This window comes from Microsporum canis, genomic scaffold (genome assembly GCF_000151145.1).
Source record: "Microsporum canis CBS 113480 supercont1.6 genomic scaffold, whole genome shotgun sequence".
Lineage (NCBI taxonomy): Eukaryota > Fungi > Ascomycota > Eurotiomycetes > Onygenales > Arthrodermataceae > Microsporum > Microsporum canis.
The window spans coordinates 737670-759942 of NW_003299164.1; the positions used below are offsets into that span (position 1 = coordinate 737670).

Below are 22273 nucleotides of genomic sequence, written 5' to 3' on the forward strand. Positions count from 1 at the left end.
TGGGCTGATGATAGTTGTTGTGGCATAATATCTGTTATACCAACATATGGACCCATGCTAAACAATTCCTCTGAAGAGAGAAGAGGGAGAAGATGACATCTCATGCATAGCCTCGTATACCGGATGACGGTGGAAGACGAGGTTCGTCTGGTCGCTGAGATGCCCTTGATCCGAGTGGTTGAGCCACAGAGCAGACGGGACAAGATGGCTATCTGGCTGGGCGGTTCAGGAACGCAGGTTGATTCTCTGGATATTGCATATAACTGAAATGACAGATACACCAGATATCGCATATACCAAAGAGCAACCGACCTGGAATCATCGTCCTCAGCTCGTCGACTCTCTATAATTGCTTTTTTCTTCACTGTGGACGCCATGCGGTGCCACATAAGAAGGCCGCGCATCGCAGCGCATTCACGGACTCAGACCAAGGGCAAAAGAGAGCGAGCTGCGCCTCAAGAGTGACTTCATCCTGCAAGGAATTTCTCGACAAGCATCGTTCTTATCACATATCATCGCTGGGCAGAGAAGGGCGATTCTTCTTGTTTCTGGCTTGTCGAGGTTGGTCGCTTCATCTTCGTCTTCGTCTTGCAGCTGCCGAGATCGATTGATGGCTTGACAGTTAGTTTTATACGACTCTCCTGCTGTCATCGAGGCTGACGGACGGCTGACGATAATTTTTTTTCGACCTTGATAGAAGCATCATCTTTCGCCAACTACGGCTTCGTTTTCTTCTTTGACCGTTGTTAATATCATCTCTACGCTATAGGGACCATACTTTGCCAGGCCTCCCAGGTTAACGCGTCATCATCTTTAAAGGATATCAAAAAAAAAAAAAAAAAAAGTGACTCCTCGAAACTTCGCTCTTCCACGCTGAGCAGACCAAGACAAACCAGGGGCTTTGAGCCTCTATGAATATTGGGGATGAAAGCCCTTAGCTGTTTGCTTGCTGTGATAGCTACTGCAGGTTCACTTTTCCAGCATGTTGATGGTAAGTGACTCTTTTTATCGGTTTGATGAACCGGTGTTAACTGGCTGTTGGTAGCTCGCTCGCATGCAAGAGACAGACTGAACAATATCTCCCGTGTCGAACGGCCGGTTATACATACGCCGTCTCATCGTGTCCATGCCCATTCGCATTTTGATCTCACATTTGACCTCTACCCAAGGAGCAGCCGGATAAAACTACAGCTGGAACCGAACCATGACGTTCTCTCCCACGATGCGCGGGTGGCCTTTCTCGACGGCGAGGGAAATGTAGACCGGATGGAAAGGATAGAACGGAGGGACCATAGGGTGTTCAAGGGATGGGCCTGGGTGCAGAGGAAGTCTGGATCGTGGGAGAGGGTTGGATGGGCTCGCGTGATGATGCAGAGAGACGGGGAGGATCCTCTGTTTGAAGGCGTCTTTACCGTCATGCACGACCACCACCAGATCATCCCAAAGACAAAGTACGTGCACAAAAGGCACCCGCATGATCCGCCGTTGGACGCTACTCCGGGTGAATACATGCTTCTCTTTCGAGGATCGGATATACGGACCCAGACACATGACACCGTCGAGCGGTCGATTACATCTTCGCCTTCTTGCGATGCAGACACTCTCGCATACGGCACCCAGTCTGATTTCATGTTTCCTCCCCTACCGCAGGAGAACAACACCAATCTATGGGGCTCTCTGATGACCAGCATAGGTAGACGCCAGAATTCAGACACCGTTGGTACTGTCCCTGGGTCCCAGAATTTAAGGGACACCATCGGAAACACAGATGGATGTCCCAACACCAGAAGGGTTGCCTTGATAGGCGTGGTTGCGGACTGCACCTACACCAGCACCTTTGCCTCGGAGATGGATGCCAAAACGGACATTATTTCAGTCGTCAATGCTGCCTCTGTCGTGTATGAACATACCTTCAACATATCCCTCACTCTCGGAGAAGTCAACATTCTACCAAAGAACTGCCCGGCAACCGCATCGTCTGCCACTCCTTTCAACCAAATGTGTGGCGAGCGTGTTGGAGACGAGTCCTTCACCCTCGCGGACAGGCTGAATACCTTTTCTGCCTGGCGTGGGAAGAAATCTGATGACTTTGCCTTTTGGACTTTGATGACGGATTGCACTACCGAAAACCAAGTTGGGCTTGCATGGGCGGCTCAGCTATGCGTCAAAGGTGTTCAGGGGGACTCAAACACCCGCAATGCCAGCTCACAGGCCGTTTCGGGTGCTAATGTGGTTTCCAAGACGGATAACACCTGGCAAGTCTTTGCGTAAGTAGAGGCCCTCTCTCGCATGACAAACTTTTGAATTTATGAACATGCTAACTTCCTGCTCAAGTCACGAAGCCGGTCACATATTTGGAGCAGTCCATGACTGTGATAGCGCCCTCTGCCAGGACCCATCTAACCCAGATAACTCCAGATGCTGCCCTTCAACCGCAACCACATGCGATGCGGGCGGCAAGTTTATGATGAATCCCACATCCGGAAGCCAGATCACTGCCTTCTCACCCTGTTCGGTGGGCCAGATATGCTCTCGAATGGCGAAACATAGCATCCTAACCAACTGTCTAACCACAAACCGTGGAGTCGATACAATCTCAGGCCAGCAGTGTGGCAACGGCATCGTCGAAGACGGTGAAGACTGTGACTGCGGCGGTGACGAGAGCTGCAAGGGCAATAAATGCTGCGACCCCAAGACATGCAAGTACACTTCTGGCTCTCAGTGCGATGACGCAAACGAAGAATGCTGCAGAGATTGCAAGTTTGCTTCTAGCTCGACTATCTGTCGGCTGAGCAGCGGTCCCTGTGATCCCGAAGAGAAATGTACTGGGAATTCCGGCGACTGTCCTCGAGATACGCACTCTAAGAACGGCGAGACCTGCGGCACGAATCTGCAGTGTGCCAGTGGCCAATGCACAAGTCGAGACCTACAGTGCCAGATGCACTTGGGGAGCCAGGTTGCTGGATCCAGGACGGTGGCTTTTGATTCCTATGGCTGTCAAGTGGCTTGCAAGGACCCATATAGACCCGATGTGCGCTATGAAGGCAGCCTGACTTTCCTTGATGGAACGCCGTGCGGAGGCGGCGGTACGTGTGAGAACGTAAGTGCTTCCATTCATATATATATTATCTATAGCATATATTAGTACATGGTTAAACGGATTGGCTAACTCGTGTTAAATAGGGCCAATGTACCGGCAGCACATTTGGCAACGAAGTCTCCGACTGGGTTAGTCGTCATAAACCGATTGTCATTGGCGTAGCCGTTGGAGTAGGCTGCCTTCTCCTTCTAGCCATTCTCTCCTGTATATGTGGACGGTCTAAAAAACGTCGTCCCAGGAACAGGAAGATGGCGCCTATCAACATGCGTCCTATGCCCCCTGTTTACAACGGATGGACTGGCCCCCCTCCAAACGCTGAATCACCGGGGGGACATCCTCAATACAACCATGTCCCTCCGCCCATCAATGCTCCTCCCCCTGCATATCCAGGGCGTATGCCGTCCACACGCTATGCCTAACCCTTGCCTTCTATACCCTTGATTTATTACCCTTGATTTTGCTACATATTTCCCTTCTGCCAATGTTTTATCACTCAGCGCTTGCTTTTTCTTCTCTAGTTTAGAGTCCATGGGTGTAATGGACGGGGGAGTGGCATTTGTACGGGTAGAAAAGGCAGAGGTCATACTTGGCTCTCTACCTGTTTCCGCAACTGCTTCCTCCCTAGCCTCCTAACACCATTGCATGAATAACGGCCACATTTGCTATCGGTGTTCTGGGAGGTTTATTCTTTTTCGGACCGCATGTATGTATATTCGCGAGGAGGCAAGAAAAACCTCGGTACATATCACTGATTTAGCAATGATATATTTTTGAATTTCTTATGAGAAGCTATTTCAATATCAGGTAACTAATTAGGTATTCGCTGCAAGAGTACAAGGAACAAAGTCGATGTGGACATCACAGCCACATATATATGAAATCCAACTCCACTCGTTCAAAGTAATCATCTTTTCCTCCCCTCATGCGCCGTGATATAAATTAAAGAAAACCAAAAATATAAACGTAATAATAGTTATACAACATCTCACTGTAGGCATATACCCACGAAGCCTTCCCTAGTCACACCACCAACACCCTCCAAATCAAACTCCTCGATCATAGCTCTCAGCTCGTCTTCTTCCAGGCCGGTCTCACCTAGCTCACGAGCTACCCGTCTTAGATCCTCAAGGTCAATGTATCCTTTCCCTCCCTCGTCAAATAGTTCAAAAGCACGTAGAATTTCTTCTCGTGGGTCTCGCTCCAGGATCTTCCGTGCCGTTATGGTTTGGAATGACGAAAGTGGCATCAAGAGCGAAGATGGATGGGGTGGAGCTTGCTGCTGTCTCGACTGTTGCTGTTGCTGCTGTGCATTCGTTGTTCGCGGGACACCATACGTTGTTAGGAGGGAAATCAGATCTGGTTTCGATAATGTGAAGCCGAGTGCGCGGAAGGCAACGCGGAGTTCATGATAATCAAGGTGACGATCCCGGTCGAGATCGAAGAGTGTGAACTGCCAAAGTGTTAGTAAATGTTTTACATTCAAGCAGGGTAATGTAGTACATACAGCTTCATTAATTTCTTCTCTCTGTTCTTCTGAAAGATCGTTTAATGGGTTATTAGCGTTATTGGCAACGTTATTGTTGCCACCATTTGGACCAACTCCCCCCATTACGCCGCCGCCTTGATGCTGCCCTTGTCCCTGGATCTGCGAATGTGTTTGAGATGGACCTGCTCCGGCACCGGGATGAAGCTGGTGGCCTTGAGATTTGCCTGCGTCTCCGAAGTCTTCTCTTTCACGTCGCGATAGGACTGAGGATCCGAACGGAAGTGGGTTGTTGGTGTTTAGAGGTCGGTCCGCTAGTTTACCTGCGTTGGCATATACGGAACGAGGAGCAAAGGAAGGATGTGAAGATGAGGCCATGGTGTGCCTTGGTTCCCGGGACTTTGTGTGTCTCTCGACCAAGTCTATTTATTAGTTATAACCGGAATAATTCTGGGGGCTGGGTATGTGGATTCGGTGCGATGATTAATGACTAGGGTGCGGAATCCTTCATATAGATAGAGTCAGGGCGAAAAACAGGAGCTGGCAGCGCTGGTATACTTGAGCGTCGTTTTAATCTCGCCAGGATGCGCAAATGCTCATTCATCTGGTCTGAATTTGCTTCTTGATGCTTTCATTATTTGCTTTCTTTTTTCGTGTTTGAAGTTTCGCGGACGCGACGCGGATGACTAAGCGATCCAGCAAGTATAAAGAATCAGATTAGAGATAGTAAAGATATATTCTCTAGATGGATATTTACTGGAGATGGGGCACTCATTGGGTTGTGGGATGGTGTGTAAATATGTTCTATAGTCGCTGTTTCTCCCATTCCCCTTGGATAGGTTTATATATATAGCCTGATATTTGTCCCACCCGTCTACCAAGGAGGTAGCATAATAGTCCGCACATAGAGTGGACAGAGAACGGTTCCTGGAAATATCCATGGTTCGAGACATGGGCCTGATACTGGATAATGGAGTATGCCGTCAACCTTGTCTTATTGGGTAAACGGCGTAGCTATCTGGAAAAGGGTTCATCCACCCCTACCGTACTGACCAATGCGCGGCTCGTGAAATAGAAAACCCCCATGATATACCATTTGCACCAGCCTTAGGTCAAGGATAGAGGAGCAGCGGGACGACGATAAGGAGACCCGAAACTTGAGTGGTTGTCCATAAGAAAGTCAAAGCAAAGACAACATTCATGGTTCTAGTGCAGGATCGATCCGAGTTCCAAGATCGAGGTCTTCAAGAAAGGTCGTTCCAATGAGCTTCTCGGGAAGGTAGTCCTGCACTACCTTTCCATCTTTATAGTCGGGGTTATATTTATATTCCTTACCATAACCAATCTCCTTCATCAGTCTCGTTGGAGCATTTCGTAAGTGAATCGGGATAGGTAGCCCCGCTATCCCTGGCTCTTCTAAGCTTGCCATTGCATTAGCCAGCCCCCTATAAGCTCTGGTGCTTTTCGGGGCCAATGCCAAGGCAACAGTAGCGTGTGCAAGGTTGATTCGCGCTTCTGGGAGACCAATCTTCTCAACAGCTGTGTAAGCTGCTGTAGCTAGTGATAGCATATTGTTATCAGCTAATCCAACATCCTCGGAAGCAACCACGATGAGGCGGCGAGCAATATATAGGGGATCTTCCCCCGACTGAATCATCCGCGCTAGATAATACAGTGATGCGTCGGGGTCGCTTCCGCGTATGGATTTATGGAAGGCAGAGATGGTATCATAATGTTGATCGCCTGCTCGATCATACACCAGAGTCCGAGTTAAAGATTTCTTCAACTCCTCTTTAGTCATGTTTTCTCTCTGGGATAGGTCCATCGCCAGCTCTAATAGATTCAGGGCTGTTCGAGCATCGCCATCAGCAAAGGCAGCAAGGTACTTAACAAGCTCCTCGTCAACCAGTGCGGAGGGTGAGTAATTAGGTCCCTCGACTCTTAATGCACGGTTGAGTATAGCACAGATGTCGTTTTCTGTAAGCTTGGCCAACGTAAAAGTTCGACATCGTGATAGGAGAGCATTCTGGACCTTGAAAGACGGGTTCTCAGTCGTAGCACCTATCAGCGTAACCTGTCCACTCTCAACCGGCCCGAGAAACACGTCCTGTTGAGCCTTGGAGAACCGATGGATTTCGTCACAGAAAATAATTGTCTTTCTCCCCGTTAGGCTGAGCTCATTCCTTGCCTCCGCAAATAACTTCTTGCACTCGGCCACACCGGAGCTCGTACTGTTGATTTCAACGAATCGACTTCCCACCATGTTAGCAATGACCCTAGCAACCGTGGTTTTCCCCGTGCCTGCACTGCCCCAGAGGATCATGCTAGGAACCCTGTCCCGCTCGATCAGACCACGCAACACCCCATTTTTACCGACTAATTCTTGTCCACACACTTCGTCAAGCGTCTGTGGCCGCATGCGTTCCGCCAACGGCGCTGATTTTTGTAATGCATTCGAAGGTTTGACACGCTTCGCTGAATGATCGTTGTTACCGTGCAAAGGTGACGGAGAGGTCGGGGTCTTCAGAGTGCCTCCAGATGTGGGTGTCTCGGGCTCGTCTTGGGAGAAGAGCCTTTTACCTGACCCAACCTTGGAAGGCTGTGCATGATGGGCTACGCCATTCGACCGCTCAACCGACTTTTGTGCTGCGGCTTTCCTAGAGCTAGCGGGCTGGAAGAAGCTGGGTATGGAACTGGATGGGCTGGTTTGAGATTGCGTTAAACCCTCAGCGGGCAAAGTCTGACTACCCTGAGAGGAATCGAGAAACTCTTCGCACCCTGAGTCGATGTGCTCGTTTATTTTGCTTGCTTTGATGGGCTTTGAACAGATCGGGCAGCTTGGTCCCATATCGCCTTGGACTCCTAGTCTCCAAACAGTTACAGTGGCTGGAGCTAGCAATTTTCGGATTATTACTCAGATGAAGGATGTAATACCAAAGCTGCCTCTAAGCACCTTTATTGGCTTTAAAAAACGCGGTCGAGAAGCTGAGTAGTGAGTTGCAAGTCGTGAAGGTGAAGCTGGCAAAGTTCGCTAGGCACAACTAAACATTATTTTAAGCTTAAATATTGGGCTACTTTAACTACCGCGCGTTAGTTAACTAAGTTAGTGCTTTCGACGCGAAGGAGGAGGGAGAAGTTGGGTGTCTTGGTAGAAAGACGGACGGGCGACGTGACAAGGAGAATAGATACTGACTCCTTGCACGTAGTCCCTTCGATAGGAGCAGAGGCTGCGTATCTAGCATCCGTGACAGACAGATAAAATTTGACTAAACTGTTCGTATCAAGAGAATATACAATTAAAAGAAGACATATTGGTTATTGTTGCCCTTAAGAAAGGCCTCGTGATAAGAAATAGATTACAAGAGGGAATGAGGTGGTGAAAAGACAAAGGAGCTAGATAGAAGATAATAAGTGAAAGAGTAAGATATTAGAAGGGCAGAATACCGGAGGAATCCATATATACCGGAGTAATCAGAAGAGTAAAATAGCAGGCAGATGGGGCCGCCAAAGTTCCATCCAAAACCGCCTAAGCCAAGCACCAAGGCCCCAAGGGATAGGATATTAGCCTCTTTAAGTGACCAGACAGCCATTCGCAAACGAACGGACTCCCGCATCTGCGAGGCGTCCTCCATCTATATAGGGAGAGGGTAATAGAGTCGTGACAGGCATAATGCAAAAAGGAGCATGTTCTTCACCCAATGGAGAGACATGAACGTGCATTTCGGTGAGTGAAGATAGCATTTTGAAATTAAGGGCGTAATAGTGTGCCTCTCCCGGAGCACTAGAACTCGCGAGATTAGCTGTATGAGTATTTCACTTTCATGTTCTCCATTCCGTATTCGATGCCCTTTCGCACCCGCTGCTCCTCCTCTAGCCCCCCCTCTCCCATATCCGCAGAGCCCAATAGGGGGCATTGGCCACCAGAAAGAGCCGTAACTCCTTACCTTCGAGACGAGGGACTAGGGACTGCCCGTCCCAAAGTAAGATCCTTCTCACGGGCACCATTAGCCCGCGCCAAACCACCAGCCCGCGCTACCTGAAATTGGTTTGCTCCATTTCTTCAGTCTTGGATCGCCGGATTGATTTCTGTCAGAATCTGCCATTCGACCGAAAAGGTGAGCCCGCACCAATTGGCGGCAAAGAGACTGGTTATACTTTGACAATTTCTCTTATTTTCGACTCAAGGTTGCAAACCTGGACTGGGCTATTATACATTCATCAACTGCCTTTACTCTTTGCGTGAGCCTAGGCGATTGGCTATTGCCATCGGCTGCCAAAGCTCGTTTGATGAAAATAACATGAGTATAGAACAGCGGAGAGTGTCGCAACGGGCAAACGGAACTGCCACTCGTTAACATCACTGCGCTCTCAAGCATTTGCAGTCCCCTGGCGGCTTTCGGCTTAATATACAACGTAGGCATGGTGAGGTCGAACTAACATCAGCCACGACACGTTCGAGCGGACATAACCAAGACATGCTACCAAAATAGACTGACTATAAAGGTAGTTTCAAACTGTTTTCCAACATGGCATTTCACTACAGGGAAAAGGCATATTTAGCAGTTCAACCTCATATTTCGGCCCTTGGTTATTTCTCCGCTGTACTGGTTTCTTAAATATAGTATCTTGGGTTCATTCTCCGTCGGAAAAGCCACAGTGGCCTAGAGGGTATAACTTATGGCTTTAATGATAATGGTTTGACGCTGGTATATTAAGGAAGCAGGAAGAAGAGGAATAAACAAGAAGAGAAACTCTTATATATCTGAGCTGCTCTGTATGAAGTGAAGCTCCTGCGTCACCGCCAGGCGGGTATTTCATTGAATACGGAGACATGCTTTGACAGCCCACACAGAGCAGTGAATCTCCAGCAGTGACGTCCCGTACCCATTCACCGGATGCCAGCATGCATAGCAAGTAGTCACGACAGAAAACGTATAACTCATCGTAAATGTATGTTGACTGTTGGTTAATACTAACTATCCACATTTGGCCGAAGTTGCCGCGGTCTTGGCACTTTTATCACCCTTAAACTGACTACAAACGAAGCATCAACTTTTCTGTCTCGACATCAAAAAGAAAAGTAATAGAAATATCTGCATGCTGCGTTGCCCCGACGGTGTCTTGTCACATCGTCCATGCTCTCTCGTCGTCTTTTCCTGAGAGGAACTGCAGCTATCCGCCGTTCGGTAGCACCATATCCAGGACTAAACCCGCTCTCCCCGTCACAGAGCCGTGCCCCTCATAAGCAAAAAGCCGTCATGTCTTCCACAACTGTTAGCAACGAGCCCTTTAAGCCCGCAAGGAGGGTTGCAGGACAGAGACAGGATGTTTGGTATGTGAGATGTGTGTTTGCTATATATAAAGCTGTTAGCTTTAGATGTCTATGGAGACTTACGCTGCGCCAAACAGGTCAATTGTCAATGAAGCCGCGGCTGCATCTCCGGTTCAGCCAATCGTGAACATGGGACAAGGGTTCTTGTACGTGTTGGTTTCTAACCCTAGTGGTTGAGCGGCGTAATCTTGTCTTTGGGCTTGTTTCTAAATGATGCATTAGTGGTTATAACCCTCCGCAGTATGTTATGGATGCCGCCAAGGAGGCGGTGCAGACGGTTGAATCTAACCAGTATGCTCCGACAAAGGTGGGATCAGTTGTCTTTGTGGATTTTGTAGTGAATGCTCAGTTTCATTGCATTGTATAGGGGCTCCCACGCCTGAAGAAGGCAATTACCGATGCCTACTCTCCGTTTTTCGGAAGGGAACTCAACCCCAACACTGAGATTGTCATCACCAGTGGTGCCAATGAAGGTAAGTCCCGAAGAAGTCTGTCATCGCGTCTCACACTGACACTAGTGACCAGGAATGCTGAGTGCCTTCATGGGCTTCATTGAACCCGGCGATGAGGTTATTATATTTGAACCATTCTTTGACCAGTAAGCAGTAAGCCATTCCAGTGGTATAGGGTAAGCTAACGCGCGCCATAGATATATAAGCAACATTGAGATGCCAGGAGGCAAGATTAGATATGTTCCACTTCATCCCCCGAAGGATGGAGCACAGAAGACATCTTCTGCGTCAGCATGGACCATTGATTTTGATGAGTTGGAAAGAACCATCAACGAAAAGACAAAGATGATTGTATGTATTTTGCCGCGCAAGGTTTCAAGATTCTTGCTAACTTGTAAATAGGTACTCAATACCCCGTGAGTAACCCGATTACTCTATTTCTATTTGACAAATTCTAACTATACCAGCCATAACCCCGTGGGTAAAGTAATGTCTCGTGAGGAGCTCGAAAAGGTAGCCGATCTCTGCGTGAAACACAACCTCATCATCCTCTCCGATGAGGTGTACGATCGACTATTCTACGTCCCTTTTACCCGGATGGCCACGCTTTCACCCGAGGTATCCAAACGAACCCTCACCGTCGGCTCTGCAGGTAAGAACTTTTATGCCACTGGCTGGCGTGTCGGATACCTCATCGGTGAGGAACACCTGATCAAGTATGTTGCTGCCGCCCACACTCGAATCTGCTACAGTAGCGTTGCGCCATTGCAGCTTGCGACTGCCGTTGGATTCGAAAAGGCAGATGAGATGGGCTTCTGGGACGAAAGCCGGAAGGAGATGCGCGGGAAGGTTGAGCGGTTCTGTGAGATATTCGACGAGCTCGGAATTCCTGTACGTGAAGAAAAAAACAATACCTCCTGTTAACCATGTTTGTCTCAGAGCTAACGTGTTCAACCAGTACTCTGATCCCGAGGGTGGCTATTTCGTCCTTGCCAACATGGCAAGCGTCAAGTTCCCAAACGACTACCCCTTCCCTCCTCACGTTGCCAGCCGGCCGCGCGATTTCAAACTGTCCTGGTTCCTTATCAAGGAAGTTGGTGTCGCTGCCATTCCACCTACGGAGTTCTACACTGACGCCAACGCCCACATCGCTGAAGACTATCTCCGATTCGCTGTCTGCAAGCCAGACCATGTTCTGGAAACAGCCAAGGAGCGGCTCCGTGGCCTGAAGAAGTATATCCAGTAGAAACTTACTCCGTAACTATATACGATGTATTTATCTCGTTGTAGGATAGTCACTCTAGAAGCTACACGTAGCATTAGACTTATCAACTCAAACACACAGCACCTAGTGAATAGAATTGGGAATAGACACCAACCTGGTGCTTCGTCCTCTTTACTATTTTGCTATCGAACTACTACCGCGGCTAACTTAGCCCCTTCGAGCTTGGCGGCACGAAGCTTGCTCGAACAACCGCCGGAAAGGAAGAACGTCCTGGTGAAGAAGAAAGAAAGAGAGTGAGAAAAGAAAAAGAAAACACGAAGAGGACGAGCTACTCGCCAGCCTTTCTTTTTCGACTTTGACACCCAGGGGTCTGAGGCTATCATTATCCGTGGTGACTCGAGTTGAACGCCTGCGACGGGTTTGATACGGAAAAAATCAACTTCGAGCACACTTCTTAGGTATCCTTAACTATCTTCCAACGCCACGCAGCCTATCGCAGTAACTACAAATATGGGTGATCAACAGAATATATCACAGATACTGGCAGCTTTAGGTACTTCATCTCCCCATCCAGCTCTGTCTTTCTTTCATTCTGGCATTGCGCTACGCCAGGCTGGGGCTATTTCATATTTTGCTAACCAACTTGAAATTTTTTTTTTCTTCGGTTTTTTTAGCTGCTGTTCGGCCTGCTGTTGGCGCGCAATATACTACTGGAGCCGCACCATCGAGTGCCGCTCCGCCGTCTACGAATGCTGGAGGTTATGCCTTACCACAGCCAGATAGCACTGGCAGCTTGAACATTGGCGGCGCAGCGCCTGTCAATACTAGTTCAGTTAGTATAGCAGATGCGATTGCAAAGGCGCGAGGAATCGCTGCAGAGAAGGGAATTACATATAAACCTACTCAGGGTGAGCGTTTGTTACCCTCTGCCGTTCGGAGAATGTAGCTAACAGCTTCTTTTTAGCACAGACTCGAGACACTGGCCGGTCTCACCGACGCTCGCGATCACCCTCAAGAACTCCTCCACGCACCTCCACCGCTCGAGATGTGTTTAGAGATGGGTACAATCCCTACAGAGACGAACGTCGTGGTGCAGATAGACGTGGCACTGGTGACCGTGGATATGCACGAGAAAGGTCTTCCTCACCCAGACCGGACGCATACTCCCCTTCATCGAACAGACATTACAGAAAGGCTGGCGATAGATCTCCTCCCCCACGTAACCGAGGATCTGGGCCAGAAGATAACTCTGAGACTATCGAGATAGACAACAAATACGTAGGGCTGATAATCGGGCGCCAGGGAGAGAATCTTCGGCGAATTGAAAATGAAACGGGTGCTCGCGTCCAGTTCCTTGACAGTGCCGAACATAACAAGACTATCCGGCTTTACAGATTAACCGGTTCCAAATTAGTTAGAGACAAGGCCAAGGCAGAGATAGACCGTGTCGTCAGTGAAGGAAACCAGTCTCGTGGTGATGGTCGGCCATCCGATCGGTCCGGTCAAGACGGTGGAAGGTCTGGGGACGGGGATGGCTCTGATTCTATGAAGATCATGGTTCCTGATCGAACAGTTGGGCTTGTAATTGGCCGTTCGGGGGAGACTGTCAGAGACCTCGCAGAACGAAGTGGCTGTCGGATTAATATTGCTCGCGATGGAGAGAGCATTAACGGTCTACGGCCAGTTACCTTGACGGGATCCCAGCAGGCTATGCAGCGTGCCAAAGAACTCATAGTAGGTATCGTGGAAAGCGACAATAGACCAGGGAACCAGGGACAACGAGAGCCAAGAGGGCAAGCCATGAGCGCCGATAATGGAGGTGGAGGCGGTGATAAGTTGAATGACAAAATATTCATCCCAAAGGAGGCTGTTGGCATGGTCATTGGCAAGGGTAGGCATCTACTTTGATAGTTTGGTTTAACATTTTTGCTAACATACGACCCAAGGAGGAGAAACCATAAGGGAACTGCAGAGTTTCAGTGGCTGTAAAATCAACATATTGCCACTTGTTGGTCGGGAGCCCGAGAGAGAGGTTACCTTCTATGGCTCCCAGACTGCAATTGATGCTGCAAAGAGGGCTGTAATGGCCAAGGTCGAAGCCGCGGTATGCACTTTGATAACCACAACCCAATTATTTACATATTTATAATACAGAGGTTCTAACGGTATTGATGCACAGCTGAAGAACCGCTCGCAAGGCGCAAGGCGTGATGATTCATACAGCCAACAGCCCCAATATCAACAACAGCAATCATACTCTCAAGATTCCAACTCACAGCAGCACCAACAACAACAACATCAGCAGCAGCAGCAGCAGCAGGCAATGCAAGCCGGTGTTGGTGATGGAACAGACCCATATGCCATGTACGGTGGCTACGAAAACTACATGGCCATGTGGTACGCTGCTATGGCTCAGCAGCAGCAGCAGCAACAGCAACAACAGCAGCAGCAGCAGTATCCGCAGTACCCAGGCGGAGGAGGACCACCTCCATCAGGATCAGACCAGCCAGGGCCTCCCGGAGTATCGTAACCTACTGAATATTTTGGAGTTACTGGGTTCTATTTCACTCTGTTTTGATTTATTCCCTACCGCCACGGATCTGTTCCTTTTGCGTGTTCCTAAAAAAAGCGCACTAAATGGTCGGAAGTAAGATCATTTTTATTATCCATACGATGTGTACGCAGCTGATATGACATCGCTATATATTTCTTCAATGCTACTCTCTAACAAAAATGAAAACTTCGCATACCCTTGATATTTGATATCATCTGATGCCTAATAGAGTCAATATATAGGATATCACGCAGGCTTAGAAGTCGTATGCTAGCATACCGATATATAAATACTCCTTGAGTTATATGCTTTCCCGCCTAACCTTGAGCCCCCCGCCCCTTTAAAATACGTAGTTAACACTGTTTAGTAAGAATAGAGATGGTTTAAGGTGTCCAGCACCTGCAGGAACAAGCAATCAATTCAAAGCAGAAACAACTCTGACATGGCACAAAAGACGAAAAAAAAAACACACACAAAACACAAACATAAATGATAAACAAACATTGACTAGGAAAGTCCACGTAAGGGCCAACAAGTAACCATTGCCATCTCCACTCCAGTATCGCATCTTAAACCCTATTCTTGTTCATCAGGAGGATCTCCCGGATGATCTTTAGAGACTGTACAAAGGCTCCTATCAATAGGTATATGTCACAGGTATTTGAGGCCTTAAAGCCTCTGGAATTTGTTAGTAAAATGGCTATTGCCTTGAGGGCTGGTAATAGAAACTCCAGCGTAATGTTCGGCATCAGTTCTATTTGTGTTTGGTCGGAGTATTGGGGCGCGACCTGATGACCTGTAGGAATATGAATGTTAGCTGGATTGCCGTAATCAGGGATAGATTAGCATGAAACGTGCATTTTCAACAAACACGCTTGGTTTTTTATTCTTCTCTTCCATCATCTGTCTTATCAATTTCCTTCCGATTCTCCACTGTAATTGCGCCGGCTACGAATCCCAGGGCGAAAGCAGCCCAATGTTTGGCATCTTCGGAAGCCTTCACGGCAGGGGGACGACGAAACTCAATGGTACCACAAATATCAGTTATATTTAAAAAGTTCCAGGATACATACCGTTCAGCTTCGCCCAAGACTGCTCGAAGGTGAAAAATGTCCTTGTTTACTTCGTAATGATCGAAGACAGGTGCCCACGTATTCTTAGACACCAGATTAACCATAGACGAACAGTCAGTTAGCTTTTCTACATTAGAAGCAGCCCATGGGTTCTTCTTGCGATCAGCCGGCATCATTCCTTTTAGGGGGGCTTCGTAATAGAGGGCTCCGTTGAGAACGGCTAACGCCTGTTCGATGCTATATTTGCCGTGGGTGGGAGCGATATGAACGTGCATGGCGCATCCGGTGGTGAGCTTTATATCGCAGTGTTCGCGTAACACGCGGAAAACACCGTCGACTTCTTCGGTCCAGTCTGCTTGATCGGTATAAAGGATAGGAGAAACAATCTCACAGGGGCCTAGGTTATTAAGTACTCCATTAGATAATAATCTATTAGATTGTTGGGTCTATATTGCCCCCGTTTAGGCCGTGAGCTTACAATGTCCCCCTCCGATCTTATCGAGTATCTCAGAAGCCACGATCCATTTTCGGAAGTCATGGGTCTTATCTGTTTGTGCTGGGATAAAATTTTTCGTCAGCATAGCAGCAATAACTTTGCGAACAGCTTCGAATTTCTGGGTTTGGTCTATATTCTTCGTGTAGAACCCAGAGGATCCCAGGAGCTGTAATAGTGGTTCGGATGTTGGTTTGAGGTATAACTCCAGTTCAATACCAAAGGAAAGAGTTGGAGTCGTCATGTTGGAAAAGGGTTTATTCGGTGCAGTGGTTTGGGGAGATAATTCAAAGGTATAGTCTGAGGCTGAGGGAGTTGATTGCTTACTGAGATAGTAGTTGATGGTCGAGAAAGCATGGGAATTCGTTCCTGTAGAAAGGACTCTGGGGAGGTTTATATATCTCATCGGAGGCAGTCTAATCTCAGTCTTGGAGATTATTGTAGATCCAGTGAGCAGGACTCCCCTTTGGGGCCCAAAACACCCACTGCATAGTGAGACTGGCCCAGTCTTTCATTCCCTGATAAAACGGCTTTATACATAGCAGAGTGTTGAGCCCACTAGGATATACAGTTGCATATTAATACCTTCATACATTAATGGCCGCAACGTATTAGACAAGACCATTTTCTTAGACTAAAAAGGGGCAGGATGGGGAAATATATATTATTGATTCTCCCTGCACGTAAGCGCTGAGCAGACTGGATATTGGGAGATCCCCATGCTCGATACTTGTTGGGACTCCTATGCTCTGGACTCAGATTTTCAGTAAATATGACATTACCTTAAGCTTGCAAAGTAATGGCGTGGAGGACGACTTAGGTGCCTGTCTCTTGAGTACATCTCAAACTCTCTAGACGCGCAAATCTAAATTTAAATAATAATGTTCCTATAGGTTGAAGCAACTGCATCTAAAATAGTTATTGTATATCTTCTATTGGTTAATGTTAATTTAATCTTATACATTCCAGCAGAGCCGTGTTTTTATTGGTCCATATTTCTAAGCTCTAATCACATGATATACTATTTATAGTGGGCTTCGCGTGTCTAGTCACGTGGTTAGTGTATTTAGCGCTAAGGCTTAGCATCCTTTTATAAAGAATGAATAACTCTTTATATTTAAACTATATCTTTATATTCCTAGCCTAGATACCATTATTTAGTTACTATAAAGCGTAATCCCGTTCTTCCAAGCCTTACAGTCAAGTTACAAGGCTTTTACCTTGCTCTGCATTGTGTTAGTGCTCCTCTTTCATCGAACGTGACTAATGAAAAGGACGCATGTTTCTTTAATGTAATAGGCGGAATTTAGCCAGAGATGCCGGACTCGAGCCGCTGCCAAGAAGAAATCATTTCACAAGCTGATAGATCCCAGGTACTATATATTCCCTTAACTACCACATCGTTAGTGATCGATATTTGCATCTAATTTTGTCGCACAACTTGATCAGCTAGTGCTACATATACTTTATACTGCGTGAATATTATCAGTTAACAACCCTCTCTTTGTGATATTAGAACCGGAACTGGCGCCACACCCTCCCCAAATCAACTCGACCCGAAGCTAGCGACACCATGACAAACCGGAAGGATATGGGATATGGATGGTTCGCGAAGGCGAGGTTTGAGGCAAAGAAGGCATTGGAGGAAGAATACCGGCACCCAAGGGCAGCCGCATGGACAGCATACTGGGAGGATGTTCGCAACGGAACTGTGAAGAAACAGTTATATCCCATTCTTATCACAAAATCAGGCCCATTTACATCACCCCAGGCATTGCAGGAGATTGCTGGTCTTCCATCACCTCCGGAGGTCATCTCTTCTGTAAGACTACGGGATTATGAGATAGTGCCACCGGCTGAGCCCAGAGAAGAGGATAAAGTGCAGTACTGTGTGGTTGAGAATTTCTTTCGGATAAAAAATCTCACTTATGGGTAAGCTGTGCCAATCTGGTTTGATGGAGATAGATTGGGTGCATTGCTAGCCTACTCATTGAAAGCAGATAACAGGGAATGGGAAGATTTTCGCAAGGCATGTCGCACAGGGGCCTTACTCGATACAACCTATCCAATCATTATATCCAGTTCTGGGCCCTTCACATCGCCAGAGAAGATACAGGAGGTCCTCGGACTTTTGGAACTACCAGAAGTGAAAGAGACCACTCGGACATCGCTCTCTGTGCCAGTGAAGACGTTTGAGTCTAACGAGGAGAAAGTACAATACTGTGCTATTGACCTTGGCTACTTAGGTAAGATCGAAGAATACTCCGAAGGAGAGGATATTGTTGTCTGGGTTCAGTTCGAACATAGATGCGCATGGCTTGCTCACTCCGTGAAATCAAAGGTTGAAGACCAAAATATAAAGGATGATAGCGGTGGGGAGGCAAACTAAACAGACGAGTACCTTTATATATTTGTTTTGTTTTGTTCTTTTGTTCTGTCCTTTTCATTATCAGTTGGTTGATTGTTTTTACTATGTATTATTTCTTATATAGTTATATAGCCCAGTTGATATTCAAATTATCCAATACATTTCAGGCCTTCCAAAGAAGATGTTACATGGGCGATCTCCGGGCCCTCTCTGGCATGCTTTGACTTCTAAGTAAGTAAATTAGTTACTGAGGCAGCCTAGCAGCTTATATAAATTCCAGATGTTTTAATTAATTAATGGGTTTTTTATCTTCTTAAACTGATGAATGGAGGCAACATAATCGTATTGCCATCGAAAGGTGAAAAATTGAGAACTTCAATTAGGCGCTAGCTGGTTGGCTCAGTGGAGCGGCCTTGAGATACGTAGATTATTTTCCTTCATTGCACAAATTATGTCACCTGGAGCAACACTGTTAAAAGTCCCAGACTATCCAGCCATTGTTGGGATAATGAACATGGCCACAACTTACATTCGGGTCCTGGCTTAAGTGTAAGGCATTTAGGGTAGGGGCTTTTCAGCTTGCTTAAAACTTTAATATATCTAAAAATCTGATAGCATCTTAGTATTAAAAAACCAGGAATGACTGTAAGAGGATTCAAGAGCAGGCCAGATATGCACATGCATCCTCGAAGTTGATACGTAGTTTTAACCGTACGGTAAGAGAAGGTGTGTCAAGTCTGCCATGCCAAACACTTGGAGGGTCAAGTGCTCGAACATAGCGACTTCATCATGGCCCTGATAGCTAACCGCCGAGGTGTATAGTCGTCGTAGTCGTTGTTTCAACCACAATCATTCATGCTGAACTGCTTTGCTCAGAGCTGCTCATTACGCTGAAACAAACTCCACTTGCCAGGTGAAGCCCTGTCCAGTCGCTGCAGGGCCCTCATACCTTTAGGCCTTTCACATCCTGTCATGTCGTGTCCCAGTTAGCGCCCGTCATCGTCAACCGCTTTTACTTGTTGATGTTTATCAAGTCGTTCCTTTTGACTTTGCTCTGCGAGCCGCCGAGGTTCCCTTTTAGGACTAGTCAGTTGATCACCGACCAATCGCCTGTCTCGGATCTGCTTGCCCCTCAGGGACTTAAAACATCACGTGACAATCTTAATCTTTTCTTTTCTATTTTTGGTTTTTTGACCTTTTGAAAAGCTTCAGCTTCATGAAGTTTGCTCGCGCCGTCATTAGAAGGCTAGACAGGCCGTGATAGATGGACATGAGCTGTTTGTGGACAGCTGTTTACGGTTGCTGCCAGTGGGACGAGGTGGACTCGGGCGCGAAGTGAATCATAGCTTCCGCTTGGCTCGCCCTGATAAAGATGGAAGATGGCATAGGCTTTGTGATGGACTGGTGGAAGCTTACTAGGCCACTGACAATGATAAATACTGCTCAGGTGTTGCTGCAGCACCTAGTTCCTTTTGTCTTCTTCCTCTATTCATATATACCATATGCGTGTTCACTTGATGTGAATTACGCGGAGAGCTTATTTCCTTATTGTTTCCATTGTACTGGTGTTAATCATTTCTTGCATATACAGTGAAGATATCCCTCCCTCTCTTTTGCCCGCTCACTATAGTCCATTTGAATTATTCATTAATACAGGTTTACATTGATTGACAATAACCTATTCTTCCTGAGATTTCTCCCCCACCATATTTCCTTTTACTTCTGGGGTCCTCTTACATCTTCTACTAATACGTTTTATATTATCTCTTTTACAACCTCTTTCTTTCTTGATCTCAGCATCAGATTTTAAACTGCCTGGCCTACGACTTTGAACACGCGCTGGTCGCTTTACCTTCACATTACAAGCATCACACCCGATATCATGCAGTTCTCGCGGTTTATTCCCCGGTCAGGAACCCCTACTCTCCCTCCATATGGGGCTCATGATGCTCCGTCTTCAGGACAGGAATCTCGCGGTGCTGCCCCCCCTGATGCCATCACACCATACCTGGGCCTTAGAGCTCGACTCTCGCAAGTCTGGATCAACAAATGGACGGTTCTCATTCTCCTTGTGCTAGTCAGGCTGCTTATTGCAGTCGGTTCGCTGGATCACAACATGGCTTCTGCGGAGCGAGAAGCTCTATCTGCCTGCACTAGCGTGGAATCTATGGGCAGCGCCATGGCTTCAATGCCTCACTACATGTCTAAAGGCGTTAACGAGCTCACTGCCTCAGGAGTTGAGAAGGCGGTTAACGGACTGATGTCGATGCTGTCCCTCGTTGTCACTGGTGTGGAAGAAATTGTTCTCTTTATCATTCACGTCTTGACCAGTACATACCTCTGCCTTATAACTCTCGTTGTTCGCGGCAGTTTACATGTCGCCTTGAAAGTTATCGAGGATACAACAGAGTTTCTGAACAAGACCCTACATGATATTGGATCCGGTATCAGCAAGGGCGTCGATGGGTTCCAAAAAGATGTGAATGAATTCATAAAGGGAATCAACACGGTTACAAGTATCTTTGGCGATAACAATAAAATTCCTTCGCTAGACATTTCCGGTGAAATCAACAAGTTGAACGATCTGAAACTGCCATCTTCCATCAACGACGGGCTAGACAAAATCAACTCCTCAATTCCTACATTTGACGAGGTCCAAGATATGGCTGATACCGTCATTCGAAAGCCATTCCAACTAGTGAAGAAACTTATCAACGAAACTGTCGTTGACTACCATTTCGATCGCACACTTTTCCCGGTTCCTGAAAGGGAAGTGCTTAATTTCTGCACCAACGATAACGGTATTAGCAATTTTTTCGATGGCCTGAGGGTGGTCATTAGCACCGCACAAAAAATTTTCATTGGCGTTCTTGTTGTTGCTGCAATTGCCGCTTGCGCTCCGATGACATGGAGAGAAATCCGCCGATATCGACGGATGAAGGAACGTTCCCTTTTAGTACGAAAAGACGCCCATGACCCAATGGATGTGGTTTATATTATCTCCCGCCCCTACACATCTACTGGTGGACTGAAGATATCAAGCTGGTTCCAGTCTGGTCGCAAACAGGTTCTCGTCCGATGGATGGTTGCATATGTGACATCTCCCCCAGCTCTTTTCCTTCTCTCTCTTGGAATTGCTGGTCTCTTCGCCTGCCTTTGTCAATACCTTCTCCTCCAAGCGGTTAAGAAGGAGGTTCCCGCACTTACAGGCCAAGTCAGCCAGTTTGCTGACCAAGTGGTTCATTCGCTCAACAATGCATCTAAACAATGGGCAGTCGGTACCAACGGAGCCATCGACCATATGAACAATGATATCAACCAAAAGGTCCTGGGATGGGTCAACCAGACCACAGGCCCTGTAAACGAGACACTCAATGTCTTCGTTGAGAAGACTAGCGATGCACTCGATAAAGCCTTTGGTGGTACAATCCTCCACGACCCAATTCAAGACGTGCTCCACTGTCTTATCGGACTTAAGATCGAAGGCATACAGAAAGCCCTTACCTGGGTCTCTAATCATGCCCATGTTGACTTTCCCCACGTTCGTGAAGACATGTTTTCGCTTGGCGCTATCGAGAGCATCTCCAATGACAATGCAACAAACCCAGATAGCTTCCTCGCAAATCCTGGAGACAAAACTGCTGATAAGATTAGCTCCGCCGTCATCCGTGTCACTGACGCCGTGGAGTCAGGGATTAAAACAGAAGCACTCATATCCACTGCTCTCATTTGTCTTTGGCTATTCCTCCTATTAATTGCCTTCATTCGTGTACTGACTCTGGCCTGGCGTCGAGATAGAGTACGTGGTGATGGTGGTATTGATGCAACATACCACCCTCCCGCCATCGGTACTCGTGCTGTTCCAAATATCGAACTAAACAATTTCCATGACGTTCCACTAAATAGTCCTGCAATTGGAGGTGCGGGTACAGGCATGGCTCTCGGTGCTGCTCCTAAGTACAGTGCCACACCAAATGCCACTGGAACCATATACCCAACGACAACGAGCAATGAGGAAGATTACCAGGCTCAGAAGCTTGGGTATGCAGGCCAAAGAGATTATGAAATGGCTTTGCAGAAAGACATGAGGACAAGCAGCTATGGCCAAGTTGAATATGGGACCGATGTGAAACATGGTTAATATCGAAACTATATGTATAGTTTTTCCTTTGTTTAATTTCTTTGACGGAGCA

The 22273-nt window shown here is 47.2% G+C and overlaps 9 protein-coding genes across 9 annotated transcripts; 5 read left to right on the forward strand and 4 right to left on the reverse strand.

Moving 5' to 3' along the window:
- Positions 1-924: 924 nt before the first annotated feature.
- MCYG_06406 (ADAM protease ADM-B) lies at positions 925-3519 on the forward strand (the record flags this gene model as incomplete). The annotated part of the gene is made up of 4 exons (XM_002844396.1): positions 925-991; positions 1046-2267; positions 2335-3100; positions 3184-3519. 4 exons carry the CDS (start codon positions 925-927, stop codon positions 3517-3519), a joined length of 2391 nt encoding a protein of 796 aa, XP_002844442.1.
- Positions 3520-4085: 566 nt separating this feature from the next.
- On the reverse strand, positions 4086-5011 carry MCYG_06407 (cell division control protein 31; the record flags this gene model as incomplete). The annotated part of the gene is made up of 2 exons (XM_002844397.1): positions 4086-4550; positions 4605-5011. The coding sequence occupies 2 exons, from the start codon at positions 4959-4961 to the stop codon at positions 4086-4088; spliced, it is 822 nt and encodes a 273-aa protein (XP_002844443.1).
- Positions 5012-5781: 770 nt separating this feature from the next.
- MCYG_06408 (DNA-dependent ATPase MGS1) lies at positions 5782-7431 on the reverse strand (the record flags this gene model as incomplete). Its single annotated transcript, XM_002844398.1, has 2 exons — positions 5782-6884; positions 6909-7431. The coding sequence occupies 2 exons, from the start codon at positions 7429-7431 to the stop codon at positions 5782-5784; spliced, it is 1626 nt and encodes a 541-aa protein (XP_002844444.1).
- Positions 7432-8153: 722 nt separating this feature from the next.
- MCYG_06409 (uncharacterized protein) lies at positions 8154-9004 on the reverse strand (the record flags this gene model as incomplete). The annotated part of the gene is made up of 3 exons (XM_002844399.1): positions 8154-8364; positions 8528-8615; positions 8797-9004. The coding sequence occupies 3 exons, from the start codon at positions 9002-9004 to the stop codon at positions 8154-8156; spliced, it is 507 nt and encodes a 168-aa protein (XP_002844445.1).
- An 837-nt stretch (positions 9005-9841) lies between these two features.
- On the forward strand, positions 9842-11613 carry MCYG_06410 (aminotransferase class I and II; the record flags this gene model as incomplete). Its single annotated transcript, XM_002844400.1, has 9 exons — positions 9842-9915; positions 9993-10061; positions 10138-10222; positions 10283-10388; positions 10441-10513; positions 10565-10739; positions 10770-10783; positions 10835-11258; positions 11326-11613. 9 exons carry the CDS (start codon positions 9842-9844, stop codon positions 11611-11613), a joined length of 1308 nt encoding a protein of 435 aa, XP_002844446.1.
- Positions 11614-12102: 489 nt separating this feature from the next.
- Positions 12103-14122, forward strand: MCYG_06411 (P-element somatic inhibitor; the record flags this gene model as incomplete). The annotated part of the gene is made up of 5 exons (XM_002844401.1): positions 12103-12145; positions 12267-12500; positions 12557-13483; positions 13539-13696; positions 13772-14122. 5 exons carry the CDS (start codon positions 12103-12105, stop codon positions 14120-14122), a joined length of 1713 nt encoding a protein of 570 aa, XP_002844447.1.
- A 907-nt stretch (positions 14123-15029) lies between these two features.
- MCYG_06412 (uncharacterized protein) lies at positions 15030-15956 on the reverse strand (the record flags this gene model as incomplete). The annotated part of the gene is made up of 2 exons (XM_002844402.1): positions 15030-15616; positions 15698-15956. 2 exons carry the CDS (start codon positions 15954-15956, stop codon positions 15030-15032), a joined length of 846 nt encoding a protein of 281 aa, XP_002844448.1.
- Positions 15957-17285: 1329 nt separating this feature from the next.
- MCYG_06413 (conserved hypothetical protein) lies at positions 17286-18101 on the forward strand (the record flags this gene model as incomplete). Its single annotated transcript, XM_002844403.1, has 2 exons — positions 17286-17644; positions 17720-18101. The coding sequence occupies 2 exons, from the start codon at positions 17286-17288 to the stop codon at positions 18099-18101; spliced, it is 741 nt and encodes a 246-aa protein (XP_002844449.1).
- Positions 18102-19962: 1861 nt separating this feature from the next.
- MCYG_06414 (conserved hypothetical protein) lies at positions 19963-22221 on the forward strand (the record flags this gene model as incomplete). Its single annotated transcript, XM_002844404.1, has 1 exon — positions 19963-22221. One exon carries the CDS (start codon positions 19963-19965, stop codon positions 22219-22221), a length of 2259 nt encoding a protein of 752 aa, XP_002844450.1.
- Positions 22222-22273: the final 52 nt, after the last annotated feature.